The 22,360-nt window shown below is 48.0% G+C and overlaps 6 protein-coding genes across 6 annotated transcripts; 2 read left to right on the plus strand and 4 right to left on the minus strand.

Moving 5' to 3' along the window:
• Positions 1 to 654: 654 nt before the first annotated feature.
• BGW36DRAFT_382862 (uncharacterized protein) lies at positions 655 to 2,985 on the plus strand. Its single transcript, XM_046216601.1, has one exon. It carries the CDS (start codon positions 1,092 to 1,094, stop codon positions 2,586 to 2,588), a length of 1,497 nt encoding a protein of 498 aa, XP_046070675.1. The 5' UTR covers positions 655 to 1,091; the 3' UTR covers positions 2,589 to 2,985.
• Positions 2,986 to 3,136: 151 nt separating this feature from the next.
• On the minus strand, positions 3,137 to 5,947 carry BGW36DRAFT_298837 (DIL and ankyrin domain protein; the record flags this gene model as incomplete). The annotated part of the gene is made up of 4 exons (XM_046211471.1): positions 3,137 to 4,729; positions 4,793 to 5,197; positions 5,258 to 5,688; positions 5,785 to 5,947. The coding sequence occupies 4 exons, from the start codon at positions 5,945 to 5,947 to the stop codon at positions 3,137 to 3,139; spliced, it is 2,592 nt and encodes an 863-aa protein (XP_046070676.1).
• Positions 5,948 to 6,468: 521 nt separating this feature from the next.
• Positions 6,469 to 11,922, minus strand: BGW36DRAFT_203983 (uncharacterized protein). The gene is made up of 2 exons (XM_046209878.1): positions 11,345 to 11,922; positions 6,469 to 11,272 (listed from the first exon to the last, which is right to left on the minus strand). Exons 1-2 carry the CDS (start codon positions 11,716 to 11,718, stop codon positions 6,799 to 6,801), a joined length of 4,848 nt encoding a protein of 1,615 aa, XP_046070677.1. The 5' UTR covers positions 11,719 to 11,922; the 3' UTR covers positions 6,469 to 6,798.
• Positions 11,923 to 16,325: 4,403 nt separating this feature from the next.
• BGW36DRAFT_398747 (fungal-specific transcription factor domain-containing protein) lies at positions 16,326 to 18,623 on the plus strand (the record flags this gene model as incomplete). The annotated part of the gene is made up of 1 exon (XM_046218441.1): positions 16,326 to 18,623. The coding sequence occupies one exon, from the start codon at positions 16,326 to 16,328 to the stop codon at positions 18,621 to 18,623; it is 2,298 nt and encodes a 765-aa protein (XP_046070678.1).
• A 114-nt stretch (positions 18,624 to 18,737) lies between these two features.
• BGW36DRAFT_361231 (putative flavin dependent monooxygenase) lies at positions 18,738 to 20,405 on the minus strand (the record flags this gene model as incomplete). Its single annotated transcript, XM_046214259.1, has 3 exons — positions 18,738 to 19,532; positions 19,637 to 20,267; positions 20,356 to 20,405. 3 exons carry the CDS (start codon positions 20,403 to 20,405, stop codon positions 18,738 to 18,740), a joined length of 1,476 nt encoding a protein of 491 aa, XP_046070679.1.
• Positions 20,406 to 20,705: 300 nt separating this feature from the next.
• On the minus strand, positions 20,706 to 21,935 carry BGW36DRAFT_418243 (NADP-dependent oxidoreductase domain-containing protein; the record flags this gene model as incomplete). The annotated part of the gene is made up of 4 exons (XM_046219412.1): positions 20,706 to 21,081; positions 21,157 to 21,226; positions 21,282 to 21,838; positions 21,891 to 21,935. 4 exons carry the CDS (start codon positions 21,933 to 21,935, stop codon positions 20,773 to 20,775), a joined length of 981 nt encoding a protein of 326 aa, XP_046070680.1. The 3' UTR covers positions 20,706 to 20,772.
• Between the last annotated feature and the right edge of the window lie 425 nt (positions 21,936 to 22,360).

The raw sequence follows: 22,360 nt of genomic DNA on the forward strand, positions 1-22,360 counted from the left end.
TCCTCCCCTGTGCATCATACAGCTCCGTATCTCTGCTTCTTGCCTGGAAGCAAAGAGTATTGCCATTACCCACGGTCAACAGACCCGATTCTGCGGTTGACCTACTACTACGCACTCACCTGCAGAATCCAGATCGACGGGTGCGATCTGTCAGCAGTCAGCAAGCCGTGCGTCAGCGACCGGCCGAGGCAGTTTACGTCACAGAGCGCGAATCCTGCTGGAGGCATGATACTGTGCAATCTTATTGTTGTCGCAGCCGCCGTCTGTTCCTGAAGCAGACAGAGGCAGAGACGGACATCAGCCGCCTCGTCCCTTCTGCACTTCTGCAAAGCTGCAGCCTGAGGCTGCCCGGCCTGGGCTGTTGCTGATTCGCTCGTTCGACGGATCCCGCCCCGCATCGAAGCGGGTCTTAGCGCTTGGTACATTCCTTTTCTGGCCGGTTTCCTCTTTCGGGCCCCGACCTGCCATTCCGGGCTAGCGCACGCAGGCGGCCGCTAGCCACCCGGTAAAAACTCCCAATCAGGCCTAGCGCTTGGCTGTGGGTTGTCCTGACAAGGTAATTGCGTCCCCCCTTTCCTTCCTCGGCTAGCAGAGGCAACACCTGTCCGGCTGCGCCTGCCTTTTCCCTGCCTTCCGTCATCGCATCCACGATCCCATCCACCATCCACGATCCCTCTGCAAGCATAGTCGCGATGCAGCTTCGATCTGGTCTCTGACCCCCCTGTCCCCTTCGTGTGCAATGCAGCCATCGCCGTGCTTGTCGCATGATTAGCCCCCCTCCGAGCTTTCTAGAGCGGTTATTTTCCGCCGCATCCAAAAAAAATAATCGCCAGAGAAAAGGAACGCAAAGAAAGAGCACGCTGCCATCTCGCTTTTTCATCCCCCACCATTGACTCTCTCCGCGGCATTATTTACATGTCTTGACATATCTTACTGCCGCTGTGTCTGTCTTCTTGGATGACACCATCGTTGTCCCCTTCTCTGCGCGTTGAATATCTTGAATATATCCCGCATTCTCATTCTACCTTGCGATATCCCCATCTCATCATCCATAACCCGCGTGCTCGTGTCGAATTCTGCCAACCTTCCTCATGTTGCTCACACTGAAACCTCCTATACAGAACGGACTCAAGGGCCCTCATGAATACTCCATCATTCGACAGTCGATCCCGACTCCTCGTACCTCCTCGTCAACTGCCGTAGGCAGCTCTCCTCCCAACACACCCCCTTCGCAGCCGTCCCCCGCCAAAGTGATGGATCACAGCTCGCGACGAGGGCTACCTCCTCCGGCGGCCATGAATCTTCCTTCCGAGGTGCAATCAATAACGACCGCCCCAATCGCACAGCTCCCTCCTCCTCCAGCGCAATGGCAAAGCGAAGACTTGCGGCAATGGCTGCAGACAAAGGCAGAAGAAGACCGAAGGCGGCAGGAAGAAGAGCGTACCCGTCAGGAGAGCTTGAGGCTAGAACAACGACGGATCGAACAAAGTATCCTACGAGACGCTTTCCAAGCTGGCGTCCCCCCGCACATGGTACCGTTGATTTTTAGTGGAATGGGCGGGGGGAACTCGACGCGATCGTCCTGGGAAATGGCCCAGCAGCTAGAGTGGTCAACACCATCCCCGCATCGGCGCACATCTTCTCAACAGCGCCAGCAATCCCTTCCTCCGCTTGCCCCTCCTCCTTTGCCGGCTCCAGCTTCGGAATCAGCACAATCACTATCATCAGACGTCCGTCGAGACAGCCGCGCTATTCCACCGAATCCGTACGCCACCCACGCCATTCCTCCGCCAGCACCAGTATCATCTCAGCCAGTGCCTCGATCTCCTAGTCAACCACAACATTATAGCATCACTTCTCAGTCCGCTATTGCCCGTCAAAGTGAGTCACGTCTGTCGTCCGTGTCGCGTTTCAACACTGGTGAGATTCGCGACATGCCCATTTTGCACCCAACAGCAAACATAGGCACTGCTCAGTATCAGCCCAGTGTACCAACCCCTTCCTCTTCGGCATCAGCTAAATCCGAAACTGCACAATCATCGATTTACTTCCATCACTGGGTTCCACCAGCCCAGTCTCAGTCAATCACTTCATCAGCGAAGGGTCAGCAAGAGACCAGCTCCCGCACACACCATCGGTCAGAACTACACAGCCCCCCTGGACGAAAACGCAAAGCGCATGGCCCACACCAAGCTCCCCCACCACCCTCATCACATCCAGGGCCGTCATCTCCAACTACGTCGCATGTATCGGTGCGCCATAACACTCCAGGTCGCCGACAACACAGCCAGGGCCACTCTCGGGAACAAAGTGACGTTAGCTATGAGTCTCAGTATCGGGATTACTCTGAATACGAGCAAGAACGACGTCGGTCAGATCAGGGGTCTGATAGGGACCAGCCTCAAAAACACTCTCAAAGACCATATCACGAGTCCAGCACGGGCCCTGCCATCTTAAATCCGGAGAGGGAAGATGATAAATCGCGGCCGAGGAGTGTTTCGACAAGTCCTTATGATTCTCGCGTTGCGCCGCACGCTGGAGGGTACCGTTCGTACCGCCCACCTAACGAAGGGGGCCATCAACAATAAACTATAGATCCTCGTCACTTTATCCTTTACTTCGTTCATGTACTTAACCTGTATCTTTACTTTCTTCCTCCGCCATATAGATATCACCTGAGCTATGATGTCAAAGCAGCCTGGGATTGACCTTTGCTGGATTTTACTTGTTTTGTTTTGGACCTACGGAAGACACGCTACTTGGAGAAAGGATCGGCTGGATCCGAGACTATCCATGGAGGTGTTCTCAAATTTTTTTTTTTCGTACTTGGATCGCTACTCTTGGCCGTGCAAGAGTAGAGTAAATCAAAAAGCGGGATTGAAACCGTGTACCAGGAATGGAATACAAATGCAAAATCATCTTACAAGACGAACAGTTACTCCTGGTTCGAAAGAAAGTACTTTAGTATGCTATAAAATATATGATTCCTAGCTACATCAATGTAAAATGACTGCATCAATATACATACCCCTGGCATAGCCTGCTAGTCCCACCAAGAGACGAAAGGAAATGCTCACCCAGTGGGAGTCTATTTCTATTGCTTTCTGTTATTGACGATTATTGCCAAGGATGCGCATCATACCCGATCGAACCGACTCAGCACTTCTGTCGGTACAGTGGGGACATACTTCCTCGCTCGCTCTTTATTCGTCCCACCGAAGCCGGCACCGTAGCTGATCAGCATATCTGTGCTGGTTGGTAGATAGAAAGGCAGTGTCATGGATGGGTCGAGAAGATATGTTTCGGGGCCTGTAGAGTGGTGGAAATTTGGCGAGGGGACCAAAATGGGTGATTGATGAAGGGCGCTGTTTCGGGGAGTTGACGGGCTGATATTATCATTATGGTAGTTATTTTCAGGGGGTACTTTGGTGGGGGGAGGCTCTGGGACTGGATTTGGCGTTGAATGTTGTGGTGTTGATGGTGGGGGTGATGATGATGATGATGAAGGAACAGCAGACGGAGGAGGGGGAAGAGAATTGCGATTGTCGGCGGTGGCAGGTGGGATAGCGTCTGGTTGTTGGAGTTTCATGTGTTCGCGATATAACAAGTCGGGGTCATGCTGGAGGCTGAGAAGAAATTTCATTGCGCTTTTCGTCAGGCCCTTCTCACCGACTTCGGCGCGGTATGATTTGACGGCCTGTAGAAGCTGGGTTGGCGTCAGTTGTTGTAATTGTAATAATGTAGTGATGAGCGCTTCGTGGTCGTCGCCCAATGAGGAGAAGCACTGGAGCCATTGGAGCAGCTGGATAACAGGCGCAAGGTGTTTCCGAGCCGAGTCGACTGTGGTGTCGCCTGTCGTTGACATTGATCCGTTCTCATAATGCTCTGGCCTCCTATTGCTGTTTCGTGCCCATTCTTCGATCGCAGATACGTTCATCCGAATTTGCATTGCTTTCGTCCGCGCCAGGTATTTCTTGGTCAGCATAATGCGGTTAAAGAGTTCTGCACCGAGCCAGAAGAGTAATTGCGAAATTATTTGCGTTGTGATCACTGAATGCACATCATATAGATCCAGGACAAACAACGTAGATGACAGAAGAGAAGTGATATTGCGGGGCGATACCTGCGCTCGGCGCTTTGGTGATGGTGGGCGAAATCGTTTCTCGAGAGGCTCGACCTTTGGCTTTGATTTCGATTTGAATATTTTCCATTCATTTTGGAAAGTGACATCGCTGAGTCCCGGTATGGTTTCATGGTCGAGCATCGCTTGGTCCAGTACCCGGTTCATGCGGCGCTCCGCGTCGCGAATGATTAGAATAAAAATCTCATTGATCAGCTCGGCGAGATGGAGCTGGAATTCAACGGTAGACTCCATGAGCCCCGTGTCCTTCTTCAGATAATGGAGAAGCAAAGTAGCATTTGAGATCCAGAAGGCAAGTATAGTCATATCCCATTGATGACGCTCGACAACATCATTGATCTTGTCCGTCGCAGACATAAGCAGCTGTTCCAATAGTTCAGGACTCGCATGATAATGAGCATATCGGGCGCTCAGAAAGAGCAAATTGGCTGGTACTGGCTTTTGTGACGGCGATCGTTGCGGCGTCATATTCGTGATTATCATATCCAAAATTTTCTCCAACTCGTTCTCTTGAAACACAAACATTTGGTCATTCAGGCATCGGTCCCAGACGAATTCTTGTTGATCATCTTCAAACTCATCTGGCTCCTATATTTCATAACTAAGCATTGACCAAAGTGGTAGCTATTGAGGTAATTGAAATAAACTTACTTCCATCTTTTCGTCTAGCCCAAGACTTGATAGATCGACCTCGAGATTCAGTGCGCTCTCTTCCATCATCATGCGACGTTTCAATTCATTCTGTGCCATTTCTTCCTCAAAACGGCCGTGGCCAAACCCTGAGTCATAAAAATCGTCCTCGATACCAGCGGCCCCTATGTTATACCCATTATCGTGAAGATACTGCGAAATGTCTGTCCCTGGCTGTAAAAAGTCCAACGCCGTTCCACCAGAAGAAGATTTGATGTCGGGTGATGCACCGTGATCGAGGAGAATTTTTGCTATTGTCTTGTGTCGATTTGTCATTGCCCACATTAAAGCGCTCCATTGATTGCGATCCTGTTTGTCAACAAATGCACCAGTGTCGAGAAGTGCTGAAACGACATCTTGATGTCCCTGTTGAAAGCTGGGATTAATAACTCCATTCCTCCTTCAAAAATGAAAATAACCACTTACGAAGCAGCTGGCATATATTAATGGCACAGCCCCCTCCTCATCAGGCTTGTTGACATCCACATATTTCCTGGCTTCGCCATTAACTAATTTCTGCACTCGCTCCACATCGCCATTGCTCGCCGCCATGTTCAAGCTCTTTTGTAGTATACCGGTCTTCTCTTCGTCCGACAGCTTCTCATCCAATGCGATATCGTCTTCATCCGCAGCTAGCGAGGTCATCTCTCGGTGGGCAGCCTGTGCCGCCAACATCTCCATTAACCGGGCATCACTATCCTCCAGTCGGGCTGTTGTTTCGTCGTCGTCTCGTTCGTAAAATGACTGAGCGAAACGGGCGCGCATTTCGTGCTCTTCATCGTGTGAATGGTCGTCAAGGGCAAGGCTGAATGATAGCGGTTTCGTGGCTATCGGAGTGGCCAAATATTGGGTTTGTCCTGAATCGATATATGTGAGTAAACGGCATTCTTTAGTAACTCCTCCTCTCCCCTATTTCCCACTTTTCCTGCTCCGAAAAAGGGTGTCCCGCTCACCTTGCCATCCGTCATACATTTCCGTCTCCCCCGCGTATTCTGACGCTCGTCGCCGGTCGTCCAGCGACGTCGGCAAGTCTGCGGGTAGAGGTTTGGGCTGCTTTTGCTCGTTATCAGAAGAAGAATGCTCATCCTCGACTATTGGGGGGTCTCCCATGTCCATGGCTCGTTTGTTCGGATTGTTGTGATTGTTGATGTCCGCCCGGGAGATTCGGTAAGCTGTGACTCTTGTCCCTCTTCTTTCTCAAACAAACAATGGTAGACTCAAATGCATTTGACTCGATGAAAGAGTCGCCATATAAGGCTGATGCTCAATCTAGGATGAAACACAAGTTTCCTGGTTGAAATGCTTTGGGGGCGCGGGTTGAAACGTTGAGTTGCAGGACGATCGCCAGCTGCGGGACCAGCCTTAGTTTCCCCGTCGGAAAGAATGACGCAGCGCAAGATGCCGTAGGCAGGTGTTAGAAACACATCCAGCAAATCCACTTGCAATGTTGACGACGTACGCTTTAGGGTGACTGGCATATCTTAAGAGCCTGCATGTTTTTCTTTTCACACACTGCCTGACCCAGCCCTGTTTTACCAAACACCGATGGTGTTACAGAAGACCAAGTGATCATCTGCACGTGATCACGCCCGACATTTGAGGTATTAATTGATTCGTGTAAGAATGTGTTACTATACACAATTAATGTACACTTGTAAGGCTCAATGTTTGCTTGATTGATAATATGTAAGGGCCTTGGAATATTCAAGACTCGTTATATGCACTTGTAGAAGACACGATATAAAGCGTAGATGCGACAGTGACCGGTGCGGGATATAGAATGCATGTAAAGGATGGACAGTAGAGAAATATTTCAAGACTGTATGTGGAGAAATGACTGGATAATGTGCAATATGGGTGTAAATGCAAACAGACACAAGCAAACCGCTCCCGATGATGTAAGAATGACAAGGAAAATGCAAGAGGTATCTAAATGGATATGCGCAAGACACAAAAAAGAAGAAATATCATTCAAGGCTGCTGCTAAGAGCTTGAATCTGTTCCTCCGGAAGAGAAGCAACCCAGAGACACCGTTCAACAATGCCAGGAACTGGCTCCAGATTGTACTTATCACTCGCATCAATCAAACGGAGGAGGCATTTCACAATCCGGGCCGCAGTTCGATAGCGTTCAAAGTTTACAAGCGCATCTCCTTCGCGTGTTCCGACTATCTGTGATGGTTTCTGGGCGTTGTATGTGAGGTCATGGACATACAGTCCAACAAAAGGTATACAGCCATTCTGTAGATTCGCTGTTTCCATCTCGACACGGAGTTCATGAAAATTGCGGACAGGTTGTATCAATATCTCCATGCCTTGGAGAAGATGTTTATCTGCCGGCTTAACAAGCGCCCATGTCTTTTGCAGCCGTGTACAATCCACAGATGACAAAGCAATGGCGATTTGTAACATAGTAGAATAGTTGCACATCCATCTGGCATGGGCTGCAATATGGATGAACTTCGAGATCGTTTGAGCTCGTTCTTCGATATTCTGAGTGAGAACAATTTCCGATAGGATCCACTTTACCATGAGGTTAAAACGGCCTACTACCAGATCGATACCTTTGCGTTCCTGTTCAGCCAGAAACTGAACCCAATTGACTGCCGCGGAGGAATTATTGTTCCATTTCATTTCGACAAGATCCTTCCAATCAACCTCGTCTAAAGCCGACTTTTCTACCACTGTAAATTGTTGGGCCAGCACTTGCGAATTGTACGCCAAGACGAATGGAATATGATTTGCCACTTGTGGAATTTGAAGGCGAAGCCCAACGTGGCCAGTGTCAGAATGACCTGCATCACTAAAAGCAGGGATAGTTCGTGAAGCTTCTGTTCTCCGTGTGGGCGAAGCACCGGGGGTTAGAGGTGGCTGTGAGGCTACGGGCGTTTCCGGTTTTGGATAAGAAGGTGCTGATGTCGTATGTTGGATCGTTATTGGGGGAGATGGGGGGTGTGCAAGAGGATGGAAAGGGATTTCAAGTGAAGATTCTGGTAGAGAGTAACCAGTGCTGTTGGAATTGTGCATCGCTTCATTTCTGTCGATCACATCCACCGAAACTTCAGACGAAAGATCTGAGTGATAGTCCCTAACACTTTCTTCTGTAGAAAATCTCTGCGGCAAGTCCAAGCCCCTGGAAAATTGTCGGAGACTCTCTGTATCGTCGATAATCTGAAAAGAGGGATGTGACGACTCGCACTTCGTATTATCTTCACTTCTTTCATTAGGAGGTCGAGAAGTATCAGGTGGTTGTGATGGCGGTTTTTTCATTGATTCATCACTCAACCCTCTTTCAAGAAGAGGAATAGAGCTGTCCGAAAACTCTGACATGACCGATTCGCTGTACAGCTGAGATATTAAATTCTGTGGAGTCTCTGCCGCAGCAACTTTTGGGTCTGCCGTTTGATATACCGCATTATGATTGACGAGTCCTCTCGGGGGAATGTTAGAGACTGCTTGGCTATTCTGCTCCCGAGACTCGATGGGTCGTTTTACGCCAGAGCGACTACCAGAACCAGTTGGCAGAGGCCATTTTCCTTCCAATTTCAGTAGAGTGGATTCAACGCCTCCATCAATGTCATCTGGAATTCGCGAGAACTCCGCGATTGCAGCTTCGAATGAAGGACGTAAGTTTTGGGCTGAATTGGTATTGATCAGGTCGAAACGAGGCGGGGTTGACAAAGCCCTCACTTGCGAGGGGCGAGAAAAGGTTCTTCGAAAATAATGTCGCGCTGAAGACGCAACTGACTCCGTCAAAGAAGTATCTGTCGCAAAAGACTGCGGGCGTAGGTGTGGCTCAAGGTCATGGACGTTTTGGATCTTGCGCAAATTACCACCGGGCCGTCTTCGTAGCATACGAGCCAATGGTTTCTCGGCACCATTTTCAGAACTTCCATTTTCACTGACGGCATCAGGAGTTGAATTCCTGGTGCCGCTATGGAAGGAGGCGTATTTGCGAAGTCGACTAGTAATGGAATCGGTCTTTCGAACCGAAGCCGTTTCCAAAAAACGCTGAACGGGAGAGTCAAACCATTGAGGATTGAGGTTTCTATCTTTTTTGAAAAGTTCTGCCGAGGCCGCAACAGTCACTTCATCGAGTTGAGAAGATGAATCGTTTTTCGGGGTTGCAGATGATCTACTATGACGATTCTCCCCATATCCCTCCAACCAGCCAAGACCGCCCGATACCATCGGAAGGTCAAGCCCAGTATCATCGACAATGACGATAGATTTGCTACCCATTGTCATTTCACTAGCAAGACGCTGACGGTGCCAGTTTGCAACTTGCAATTGAGAAGGTTCGCCGTCAGACTTACTAGGCTCTGTATTTATTAAAGGATGTGGTGGTTGCGGAGCATCAAGACCAAGTGCCTCACGATACTCTTGCATGCTCTGCTGACAGAGGTGGTCTACTCTTGATGGGGTCTTGGAAATCGGAAAAGCTCTCCGATCCTTATAGAAATCAGATCTGAAAGCCAAATTCACTGGAAGTGCAGCTGTCTTGCCCCTGGGGAAACGAGAATTGACCGGTCCACCAAAAGCTGTAGTACTTATGCCGAGTGGTCTACTGTGCAATGCACGGCGAATCGATCCAATGACGGTTTTAAGACCTGGGCTTGCACTAAGAGGTTTGATGTTCCCTTCTGAAGCACTTCGCGCATGAGGCTCTAGCAAAGCATCCGAAGGATGTGGAAGTGGCGGGGAAGGCGGAGCACGTGTGTCAACACATGCTTCTCCAGGTGGGAGTAGGTTTCCGCGAATGAGGCTACTACCTCCATTTCTGGGCATCAAATCTTGTTCTTGGCCTTCAATGACGGCTTGAGAAAGGGGCGCGCGATCGTCGCGTATTGAATCAGAAAAACTACCACTTCTTTTGTGGGCATGGGCTGGGTGCCTTCGAGCGCTACTGGCAGTAGGGGAACGAGGGTTTGGAGGGCTCACCGTTGACCGAGTCGGGACAACAACCGGGTGAGGTGTCGTAGATTCCAAAGAAATCGAAATCCGCTTTCCAGGAAACGAACATGAGAGTGCTTGGACACTTTGATCACTTGTAGAGCCTGGAACACTACGTGAGGTTCCCGAGGAGGCGTTTCGCACGTGAATCTTTTGGGGATTGTGCTCTGGGGTACTGTCATGGGCCTTGGTGGACCGCTGTACCGACAACGGAGAATCCATTTCTGGGTCGATGACAGCCTCTGGGTAGGGGGCGCTCACATCACTGAGCCTAGTTTTGTTCAAATCTCGACTGCCAGAGACACCACCAGGGATGACAGGAGTGTCAGGGCCAATCAAAGATGGGAAGTCCCAATGAAGTGAACATCGCCCATGCCAGCATCGCTTTAAATCAACCAAAATCTTAATGTCACTTATTCCCGCAGAAGCGCGTGCATTCACAGCCGTATACATTAAATTGATCTGGTCACAAAACTGAACTCGTAGATCACGATTACTGACAAAGTCGTCGGCAAAATAATTGAGAATCCAATGTCGCAAAGCAGCAAACGTGCGGATTCGGATGATTCGCCCGTCGTCTTGTAATCGGTTAATAGCCCATTCCAATCGCGCGAGCAGTAAAGCCAAAAGATTCGTCGTCGACAAGTAGGATCGGAAGGTCAAGAAAAAATCAGACACTAGCTCGTAATCCATGAAGGAATCCGACGAGACTTCAGCAACAATGCGGGCCGGGGTAGCTGCACTGATATCTCGACCGCCTGGCATGTACTTAACCACGGACGGGTCGTTCATATCCTCAGTAAGAAAATCAAAGACTTCCGGCTTGATGGGTTGACGCAGGTTATAGATGGCCGACCTTTGGGTGGAGTTTGAAAACCTCGGCTTGCCTGGTGCCGGAGATACGCCGGAAAATAATGACATGGCTACTGAAACGGTCCCAAGCGGCGGTGCAAGTCCCGGCGAGTCGTACGTTGACGGTATCCTGTTCTCGCCATTATTCTCGTTCAATAATATTGACTGATGTAAATTGTCGGACACTGAGGTGTGCGTATATAAAGAGCTCCGCAATACCGGGGACCCTTCGGCATTGAATTGTGGTGTACCTAGCCGATAGTGTGGAATTGAAACCTCCAAAGCGTCGATAGACGGACTGTCTTTCGACTCATTGGTGTCAAACCGGTCGATTACAATGCGTAATTCCTGACCATCTCCCGTGGGAATCGACGGGCTGTATTCGGATATTGTGGAGAACGAATAGGCTCTTCTCCGCCGAGGCTCCTGGTCATCCTCGTCGCTTACCGCCTCCACCGACTCTTCACGGGGATACGTGGGGCGGAGCTCGGACAGCTGGGATGAAGACCAAATACTATGTCTGGGATCAGGTCCTAGATTTGGCCTAGGTGGCTGCAGATTAGCGCGGCGGAGGGAGGGAGGAGAAAGATTCACGGGTTGCGCATGGTGCCTTCGAGAGGGCGATTCGTTCAAGGGCCTATTGAAGTTTCCACACATAAGCTTTGGCTCCCTTTCCTTCACGTTCATACCAAATGTGGGGTGTTCCTACCTGAGATAAAGCTTTCCATTGATACCCACGTTTGCTACAGCAAAGTGTTTTCCTTCTCGTCCGCTCGAAATTCCCTCATGGGTCATTGCACGTTGGTGCATAACCTCTGTGCTTCTTCGGGTCCGTAGTAATGGCGACGATTGATCATTTTTTGTGCGGTTCGCCAAGATTCGGTCTGCTCGTTTTGTAATTCCGGATTGTGTGACGGTATGGGCACGTCGGAGCGAAGACAGCGGCGGCTGAGCACGACGAAGTGGCGTCCAGACACCTACAGTAGACGCCTTTGAGGCTGTGAGATATTGACTTGCAGTCTCATTTTTGTTTGGCGGGTCTGAGTTTTTGTTGATGAGAGTCGCCATGCCGGTAACCGTCATAGTAAGTAGGAAAGAAAGAGAGAAGAAAAGAAAACAGCCCGCACCCAGTCGAGCGTACGCGCGACTTCGGCCCAGCGGGCTTTTCCAGGTCGACAAATTAGCAGGAAGAAGGGATTTGGTTCTCAATCAGAGCCAACCGGGAGAGAGGGCCAATTGTGTAACTCGACATTGCCAACGAGAACAGTACTCATGCGAGGATCGGGTATCGTCGTTTAAAGCAGAGGAGAATTGGCCAGTCAGACTTGCATGGCTGCTAGCTGGTCGAAAACGAAATTCACAAGTGTCCGGTCCAATGGCCAACTGGATTATTGAAGGTCTGTAGGCGCCGGAAAATTAAAAGCAGTTGCAAGCTGGGCTGGGGTGTGACGTTGCGCTTCCGAGACCAAAAGGCCAAACGAGTGCTCCGTACTAGCTACCAAGTAATACGGGAGGGCGAGGCTCAACGCCAGGTCGAATCGGAGAAATACGCCGGGAGGGGGATTGTCGGGACGCGACAGACGGAGCAAACGAGGCTAACCCGGCAGCGGAGCCCTTGGATAGTGTCGGGAGAAGAGATGAGACCAGTGAAGTGAGTCGAGGAGAGAGCAAGAATATGGAGTCGTCGTGGAAGGTACAGAGTATGTATGGGGCGTGGAGGGTAGTTAGATAGCAGGAAGAATACAGAGCAGGCACAGTGGGTACTTTGCGCGTAGGCTGGCTGTAGGGCAGGAGCCAGGAGGAGCCCGCGCCCGCCTGCCTGCCACGGGACACAGGTCACGGGGGGAGGTTGGGAGATGCTACTGCTACGTAGTACGGCCACTCCACATTACAGAATACAGGCTAGCGCTGGCTCGGGAAGACGCAGCCTTAGGCCGCAAGGGGAATGGTGCACTGGTAGGGCCAGCGGATGCTTCCCAGGTTATGGCCAGGTATGGACTGGCGGCTCCGCCACGACCAGGGCCTCATAGGAACCTGCATCTTCCAGGCCTAGCGGGGAGGCCTGGGTGGTCTGCTGATTGGTTACAACACCCTTGCAAGAGCCAATCGTCAGTGCTGGGTGGGCACAATCATAAGGCCACGGAAGCTAGATAGGCCAATCACGGTGCGCTGGCGCCTTAGGCCGGCCGAGCTGACCAGTGACAAGCACGCCACCCAGCGTTCTCGGGCTCCGCGGCCCGGCCGGCCGTTGGCGAAACCTTCCTTAATTATTGGATTTGGCACTTAACGGCGGTCCCAGCCTGGCGGTGCTATCCAGTATCCGTAGCACACCACCACTTAGTACTATTATTATCACTGTCAGCACTGCGACTTGTAGTGCTTGCTTTCCAGGCGCACGCGTGTAAGCTTCGGAGTCTATAGTAGTATAGAATTGCACATATCTGTGACGCTCAAATTCGAGAATGAAATTATTACGTCTTGTGTGTCCGGCCCATCTTTGTTGGTAACTCAGCCAGCCCCCCAATCTAGACAAATGGGCGTATCGATTATGCATCATTCGGGCCGCGCTGGCACTAGGCACGCAGCTGATGTTTCTAGCCCAGCACCTCCTCGGGCTACATACATATAGACGACGGAATCCTACGCCGAGACAGTTGTTGCAGGCTTGCGTCGTTATACATACAGCCCCTCCATACGAGGAACCAGGTTCAAAGTCTAATATCTTGATTATTGGAGGGCCGGTGTAAGTCGTCACCGTATACTTTCTTGTCTTTTTTTCATGATGTACGGAATACCGAGACTGATCAAAAACATGACACGACAGGCCCCACCATCCTTCGTCCCAGCCGTCTGGACCGGCCAATTGCCATGCAGAAGTTGTCCCAACCATTGGCGAGTCGATCATAGCTAGCCCACTCCAACAATTCTAATACCATTTTGCTCCAGAAAAGCAAAAAAGAAAGAAAAAGGATGATGATAGCCAGGATTGGAGGAAAACGGCAGCATCTCTCTTACACCAGATCCAGGGCCCGCAATGGTCGCCAACCAGCCCCAGTCGCGCGCGGAGCACAGAATCCAGAAACATGAAAATCTGTCGTTTTTGTACCCTGCAGAGTATCCGTCCTTGCTTGAGTTAAGAGACGTGACTCAAGCATTGGTGGTACCTGACTCGTGTATATCACAATCCCATGGATCAGGATGTTACTAAAGCCCAAAGGAGAATCGTGGCAACCTCTCAAGTCCATGATTCTGGATCCCCACTGTGATAAATTTCTTTTTCCAGAGGACACCAATCACATATTTCAGATGCATTTTGCCACGCAAAGGGCTTAATCTTGTCGGCGTTATTGCTGTTATTTTATTACATATTTAGCCGATTTTTAATAAAGATATGAAAGCCCGGAACCCTGTTGAAGTTACGAGTCAGGATTATGAGTAATAAACTTCAATGTTATCGATCGATATATCTTGATGGCGCCGAACTGAGTCATGGCTTTGATTCTGGTGTAAAGCTTAATTCAAAGCAGCCTGATCGAAGATCGATTTTGATCATCGTTATTGTTCAGGCCGATTGGTGAATCTGTGCAGTTGCCGTATGGTTTCTAGAAAGAGAGAGAAAAAGGAGAAAAAAGTAAAAACAGAGAAAGAAAGAGTCTCTGCTTGTGCCTCCCCCCCAGGTTAGGCTACCTCAGGAATCATTGAATAAATGATAACTGACGCAATAATTTGTACCCTACAACCATCCCTCTTCTTTCTTTAGATGTTGGACAAGTTAATGAGTCGCATCTTGTTACTACTACGAATAATCTTGCACTGAGTCATGAAACAACCCTTAGTGGATGGGCCCCCCAAAAAGTAGAGAACACACACTTTTTGGTTGTGGAGGTGGAATATAGTTTCAAACATCGAGAAATTAATTGCAGTATGAAGGAAAACGAGTCATAGGCGATTTCTCGGGCACTACGTGCACCTTTTGTCAAACCAGACTAAAGTAAAGGCTCCTTGGTAAAACTGTTCCAATGAGGCGGAGAGTCTGATTCACTGCCGACTATTTGATGATGCAGAAGCATTTCTCCCAAGAGAACATTGGAAACGTGGAAAGACTGGTTCAAAAGCCCAGATCCAAGCATTAAGTATTGAGCCATTACATGCCACCTAGTACAAACAATGCAATAATTAAAGTAAGTTGGATTACAGTGAAACAAAAGAACCAATGACAGTGAAACATTGAGAGGCAAACTCCACTGTCTGCTCGTCAAAATCGAATCAACCAGCGGCTGCGACAAGCTTAGTATTCCAGACTTTTCTTTTATAAAACAATAAATAATTCACCTTTCCTCCAGCTGTTATACTTTTTGATTCTACTTCTATGAAGCTTGCATTGATATGGGCTCTGAAATGATTTGTCTCTGGACACAGGAGCGTCCAATCCAGTCTCTGGTCAACGTACCCAGGCCTAGGCAAAAAGCAATTACAACAATTCGATGGGTTTGCATTTCTTAAAGCCATTCACCCTTTCATTTCTAACCATGCCAACCCAAGGGCTCTAGAGACAGTATCTTATTTAGTATCGAAGAGGGATCAAACCATAGTATTTTCAACAAAGTCCCCTTAAATAGAGTAGTTGTTTAAATACCAAGTTCTGCCGTAATAACACAAAGTCGATACTGAAAATAACATTTCTCTGCTGGCGTTGGGCTTTCAGTGATCTCAAGATTGAGTTACCATGTCTGAAGTGTGTAATCCGCTGGAATGCATTGCGTAATGGATTTTTTCGTTGACTCGAGTAGGTTGCGACTATGTAAATTAGTTAACAACCGGTCTAATTCATGATTTACGCCGGAACTCAGCAAGATATAGTATCGCTCCAGATCGAATACCCGAGGCAATTGACTCAGGAGAGCATTCTCATCCATTGGAAATCACTAGTCATACCACCGGAGATTCCAAGCTGAATATACTATTATTGAGCATTAAATCGTCAGCTACTATGTAATCCCAAGTAATTCTGCCTGGTTCTGTATAGGGGTTAGTTCAACCGACGTTAACAGTTTGAATGCAGAATCGTCGAGCGATATTTGCAGTGCCATATTCAAGTATTCTAAATATTAACTTTTATATGGCTTATTATGCCGGGAAAAGTAATAACATCATATTATACATAGAATTAAAACTCGCAAATTTTACAAGAACAGCCTCGGAGAACTACTAGAACAACTGCTGTGGACAATCCTAACATCCAGCAAAGCGAATCTACGAACCCTTGCCAGCTCCGGTTGTAAACCATAATATTTTGTGAGAATACCATAAGCTGCGGCCATCGCTTTTGGTTTTGGCCAATAAGCCATGGAAAAGGGATCGAGTTTCTGTCCACTTAGAAGCTTGAAGACTTCCAGTAGAGGCAAAAAGTTCCCGCAACAGCCCTAGTTAGGGCCTTCCTCCACGAGCCCCGCCGATAAGGGCTCGAGCCCTGCAAAACGATAGGGCGATCACGAGCCCGGCCGTGGTGATGGCGCGATGGCAGATTAGAATAGCTCGCAAGTTATTATAAATGATGTATGACGATTCTCAACACTTCCCAGAAAACCCCTGGAAGACGTAAAAGGGGAAAGGAAAAGAAAACTTTCAAATAGGAGAATCCAGTATCTTTCAGCAAGAAGCCTGGCGATAATGCAGAGCGTATGTTGACAATGCAAGGCTCTTTTCAGCGATTTCGGGTGTCCAGGCCCAAACCACGAAAAGGAGAGAAACCCTCGTTATCTTCAGTGAATGAGAGGGCCACATTGCCTCCAACAAACCCCAGTCAAGGAGAAAGGTCAGAGTCATCCGCTCGACAATCAACTCAATCGGCCTGCCTGAGATGTCGCCGGTTGAAGAAAAAATGCACTCGTACCCGTCAGGGTGGATGTAGGCTCTGTATGGCGGCCTGGTTGCCTTGCTCGTTTCCAAGGTCTATTCAAGACTCCCAAGAGCGCGAGAAATCGCTGCAGGAACGCATATCATGGCTTTCAGCGCATGTAAACAGAGCCCGTCCACTAAATGCTATCCCGGTAGAGTTGGTTGAGACTGGAAATGATCTTGCCATACCACAGACGTCTGAGTTGCCTGACATGCGAATCGAACCTATTACCAGACTGGAGGACAGAGGGGTGCGGAAATACGGGCTGGACGACGCCACAGGCTTCCCTAAGCATGCTCTCTCGAAGGACGTAAGAACAATCTCGCGGTTCGTCGATAAAGCTGCCGGTCGTCGTTTTGTAGAGGCTTATTTTCGCCATGTTCACCGGGCTTATCCATTCCTGGATCGTGATGAAGTTTTCCAAGATGTTGATCTTATATATGTAGCTAGAGATAAAGTGGTCGCTTTTCTAGAAATCCCTACCAGACTAAGTATCATCATGGCAGTTGGGCGTACAACGCTGCAGCGAGCAGATGAGCTTGGAGATGCGGAAGGCGCACGTATTGATATTCCTGACAAAGAAATCATTCACGAATGCCTTTGCAAAAGTGACCTCACCTCGGTGGAAATCCTCACGCTACTCGCTTTGTATTCCCTGTTCGAAGCTGGTGGCGTTCCTGCCTGGGGAATCATAGGGATTCTCGCTCGCAAAGTGATTTCAATGGGCCTTGCGCGAGACAGCAGCTTAGTTGGGGACATGTCTCAGGTTGAGATGGAGCGTCGTCGACGGCTTTTGTGGTCGGTTTATGTCTTGGATCGTATGATCAGTGTGTCATACGGTCTAGCACCAAGCCTCAGCGAAGAGGATATCAAAATTCCTCTGCCCAGCGTCACTGTGGAGGAATACGCATCAGCTGATCGTTCCTATTATGCCATGACACTGCAAATAAATCGGCATGTGGTATCGCTTCGACAGCTCGAAGGCAAAATCTTACAAGCTGTTCATTTAACCCCACCGATGCTTTTTACCCAGGGTATGATGGCACCTTATATCGACGATATTCGTAGGGAGATAGATGATTGGTACACACAGGGGTGTCTGCTGTCCAGTTCTACAGGAAACGACAATGACCAAATCCCATTTCATAACACCATCAGTTGGCACAACGCGCGATACCAGAATCTTCTCGTGCTGCTGTATAGTCCGTCGAAGTTGAACTTTCAGCACTCTGTGGAAAGGGTGTCGGAACTGCATGCAGCCGCACAAAAGTACGTGCAGTCCACTCTAGTTTTGCAACAACAGAGACACTTACCGCTTAACTGGATTACCCTTTGCCGATTTCTAACAATGGGTGCTATATTGTATCATTGCTATATATGGCGCCTCAAACAGTCAAAGTCCATTGATGATAGAAATATCACGGAAAGAACTGACTCCCTAGAATATAAAATCCCTGGCTCCTCGCCCTCTCTGGTGTCTCCGCTGGATAAAGATGCTTCTCTAAAAGAAATCGCCAATGACGTGTTTCTATGCGCCAAATTTTTAGATTTATTCCCAGCAAGCTGGCAAACAGCTAAACAAGCGGCGGCGGTCTTTTGGCAATTCGCGGAATACATTTCTGCGCAGCAATCAACTGCAAACATACCAAATGCCGCCGAATTTGAATTGTCCGCAGTTAATGATGAAAGCCCATTTATTAATAAAGTACAACGGAATTTCGATCCCGTTCTTGATGCCATAAAGATTTACAACGATAAGCAGCGCCCCTTGAGCAGTTCAGGGGTAGAATTAACTAGAAATAAGGGACGACGAGTGTCCTTGAAGGGTATTCGTAAACAAATCCTTCAATTAATCAAGACCAATTTGGGAGATACAAGTATATATGCCTACGCAGTAAGAGAAGACGAATCGGTATTAGGGCTCATGAACACCATGGCAGAAGAGAAATTGCTTCCCTTCAACGACTTCGTTTCAACAACAACAAATGACCTATTCCAGGGATCCAACATATCACCGAATGACCTAGGGTCTAGGAGAGGCAGATTGTGGTTAGATTTCATGGATGATCTTCCCCTTGGGGTTCTTTGATTGTGCCCTCCTCCGCCTTGAAAACAGCCACGTCCTTGATATATGGGGCATCGTCCTGAGACTGCTATAAACCACAAAAGACACATACAAAAGATGATACACAAACCCCGAAACTCACAACGATGCTTTGAGTGCTGCATCTTCGTCTTTCCATTTTTCAAAGTCGAAGCCGAGCGCTTCCAGGCTTGTGATTTCCTGTCTTCTACTTCCGAGCGCTCGCGAAGCCGCTTTGATCACTGGGAACATTTTTCGCACCCATTTCTCCTTTTCGCCCCAATAAGGGGGAATTTTCCCTTTTCCGTCGTTCGCCAGATCATCTCTTCGCCTTGCCTGAAGGCTGTAATCATGTAGAAAATTAATATACTCAGCGTCTAGAGGAAATGCTAGACTGTTAAAGCTTTTCCCCAGCCCATGATGTGCAATCCAATTTATTTCCCACTCCATCATTTCCTTTAGGGGTGGAAGTTCAAGTCGCCCAGAAAATACACGAGCTATCAGCGCTGCTTGGGCTTCAGACACAGGAAATGGGACAATTCGCTGTGGTAATCCAACGAAAGCCAGTGTCGGGCGAGGGGAATAGAAGATATGTTGGAATAAGTTGCAAGGACGCTTCCCGTCGGTGACAACGGGGGGATTTACCGCCTGAGAAAGAAATGGGAATGAGTAGATATACCCAGTGCAAAAAACAACGTGATCAATATCGCGCTCAATGCGGCCGTCGGCGAGGCGGATTTCAGCTCGTTCACTGGGAATGAATTCGACTATTTCGGGAACAAGTTCTGACTGTGGACTTGAACTCAATGTTTCTCCCCAGTCCTTTGTGGATATTAAAAGTGGTTTACGAGATACATTGGCGATTTGTACACTGAGATCGATACCTGAAGCTGAGTTACCCACTATGACAACTTTCTGTTCTCCTCCAAAAGATCAAGCCATTAGCATTTTTTCCCCATGCGCACAAGAATTAATTCCTTAAAGAATCAAAATCACATAGTTGGTGTTAGCGTGCTTACCTTATCTCGATATTCTTCTGGTCGTCTATAAAACTTCGAGTGAGTTATTGCACCTGGGTATACTTTGTTCCAATGCTCGATTCCCGGAATATCCGGCAAATATGGGTCGCTATAATGACCATTGGCAACTACAACAGCGTCAAAGTGATGTGTTGAGTCGTTGTTGGTTCGAATGTCTCTGACAGTAACTTTCCATCCTTTATCACCCGAGGCCATTTGCAATGGAGACACGTTGACCACCTGTGTTTGGAAAGAAATAAAGGATCTTATGTCCTCTGCGTATCCTTGTAGGTATTCCTTAACCACAGCATGTTCGGGAAACAATGGTGTATGAGGAGGAAACTTGTGGTCGGAGTAATTCATCAAAGTGTGCGGGATATTCGTCTCCAGAAGGTCGTAAGCCGGTGATAGAAACTCCAAAATACCTTCGTCTTTATGGCTACCACTATGATGACCAATAGTGGTTCTTCTTGTACAGACAGGCTTTTCAGGTGATGTATTCGGTTTTGTATGCGGTATAGAGAAATTGTCGTCTATTGTGTTGTTGGGAGTGTAGTACCAAACACCGCCGACATCATCCCGTTGTTCGAAAATTACAATATTGGCGAAAGCTTTTTCGGCGCGAAGATACCTAGTTATTGATAAAGCTGTATCAGAACCAGATCTTTCAACTCTTTGCGACAATGCAGCGGCTCCTCAATCTCTTGTTTTCGACTCACTTTGCAGCTGCAAGACCACAAGGACCAGCACCAATAACCGCGATCCGCATGCTGAAACTTAGAAATTGAATCCCTCAATTGCAATTCTACAGGGCCTATCAGCACAAAGCTCTCATTTGCTATAGCCTTTTCCTGTCCTTGTAGATCGGCCGTTGTGAATGAATTGAGATGATGAGTCAGCCCCACCATGAATAATTGAGGATTCTGACCGAATTTTACCGAGGGGCCTAGAGCTTATCAAGCATTATCACAATCGGCGTCGGCGCCGAAACTCACACGGTGTCAGTAATGCATAATGAGTAATAAGAAGTAGTCCGGATGTATCATAAGTTAGGGCTACATATGTAATATTGATCATCATCTCGGAGAGTATTTTCACGACCTAGCTAAAATCCCCTTCGGTCGAAGGGGGTTAGCCTAGAAATGGTAAGAAATCTCCTCTCCTGCAAGCTCAGAGTATATATCGTTCATTGCTTCGACCACTTCTTTTGGCAATGGGCCCGCTTCTACAATGTCCAGGTTCTGCTCTAATTGAGTAGTGCTCGAAGCCCCAATGATGATACCGTCCCCGTGCTTTCCATCCAAAATACCATGATGCAGGGTCCAGCGAAGAGCGGCCGCATGTCCAGATATTCCAAATTTTGTAGCTGTTGCAACTGCGCGATCAACTGCTGATACTATGTTAGGTTTAACATACCAGCTCGCGTACAATTCGCCCAAAGGGTGCTGTTTCCAAGAAAAGAAATAAACAGGATCAGTTAAAATTATTTCAGAAAAAGAAATAGGCCAAGGATTACATACCGAAGTATCATATCGTCCCCCTGGCTGAGCATCTCTATGCTTTCCCGCAAAAATTCCGGCTCCTGCGGGGCTATCTTATGTTTCAGCAACATTCCTTACACATATCTTCAATTTTGGAATCGAACCTCCAAGCGTAAAATGCTATACCATGCTTTCGAAGCACTGGAAAGAGGTCGTTTTCGCCTCCCCTAACAATCGGGTTGTATTGACCTTGATACACCGTTGGTTTGATAAACCCCCTCTCTTCACATATCCTGACTAACTGCTCAACTTCTTCTGCAGTATGGTTCGATATCCCAAATCTGCGGAATTTTCCCTTGATATATGCCTTGTTCATTGCTTCGCACGTCTCCTCAAATGGGGTGGTTCTATCAGGTCTATGCAGATACTCAACATCCACTTGGGAAACTCTCAAAGCCTCTAAGGACTCATTGATATTTCTCTCAATCTTGTCTCTGGTGTGGGGATGTTCAACATGTGGTAGTATCTTTGTGTCTATATTAAAGCGTTTTCCAGCACCCACAACACCAAGAAGAGGCTCTGATGTTCCTCGAGCACCTGGGGAGTAGGCCCGAGCGGTGTCCAAACTATTATAGCCTCTGTCGTAGAAATAGTCCAAAAAACTTTTGACTTCTTCCGGAGTTCCAAACTTTGCTAGTTTGTCTTTGTAAGTATCTCCAATCTAAACAATTGTCAACTGTGGAATCCCAATGATATTGAAGATGAATGGGTACATTTGCTGCGCCGAGAATAATCCGTAGAGGAGACTTGCTAGCCATCTTGAATTGAGGTTCATAGTAAACAAATCGATGCAAAGGTATTTAAATGTTCTTGGAGGAAATGTGGAAAAATGATTAGATCTTCAAAGGTTTTTATATATAGGCGTCAATTCCAAACCCCAGCCATGTCCTTTTAAAGCAGCGCAAACTCTTACAAATCTCCCCCGATGATCTCAATTAATTTACGTATATCGTGCTTCTGATTGGCTTCAATCTGGTTATTTTGTGTTAACTAACGGCCCATCCAAATCTGTCGGCGCAGAATCAGCAGTCAAGATGTCATCGTCTAGTGTTAAAATGTGGTGTACTCTTCAGTTCCGTTTATGACACCATAACCCAGCTTTGGGCATTATATAGAGTTTACCACCACAAATTCATCAAGACGGCTCTTTGTCTATACTTGACAATGGCACTATATTGTATGG

Source organism: Talaromyces proteolyticus (assembly GCF_021365285.1).
Source record: "Talaromyces proteolyticus strain PMI_201 chromosome Unknown BGW36scaffold_8, whole genome shotgun sequence".
NCBI classification, from domain to species: domain Eukaryota; kingdom Fungi; phylum Ascomycota; class Eurotiomycetes; order Eurotiales; family Trichocomaceae; genus Talaromyces; species Talaromyces proteolyticus.

What these genes read in the sequence shown, in the direction of transcription:
- BGW36DRAFT_382862 (XM_046216601.1), top strand. Translation starts at nt 1,092, where the DNA reads ATGTTGCTCACACTGAAACCTCCTATACAGAACGGACTCAAGGGCCCT.
- BGW36DRAFT_203983 (XM_046209878.1), bottom strand. Translation starts at nt 11,718, where the DNA reads ATGACGGTTACCGGCATGGCGACTCTCATCAACAAAAACTCAGACCCG. An exon ending in AATGGAAAGCTTTATCTCAG is followed by an intron (nt 11,273 to 11,344) that starts GTAGGAACACCC and finishes AAACTTCAATAG; the next exon opens with GCCCTTGAACGAATCGCCCT.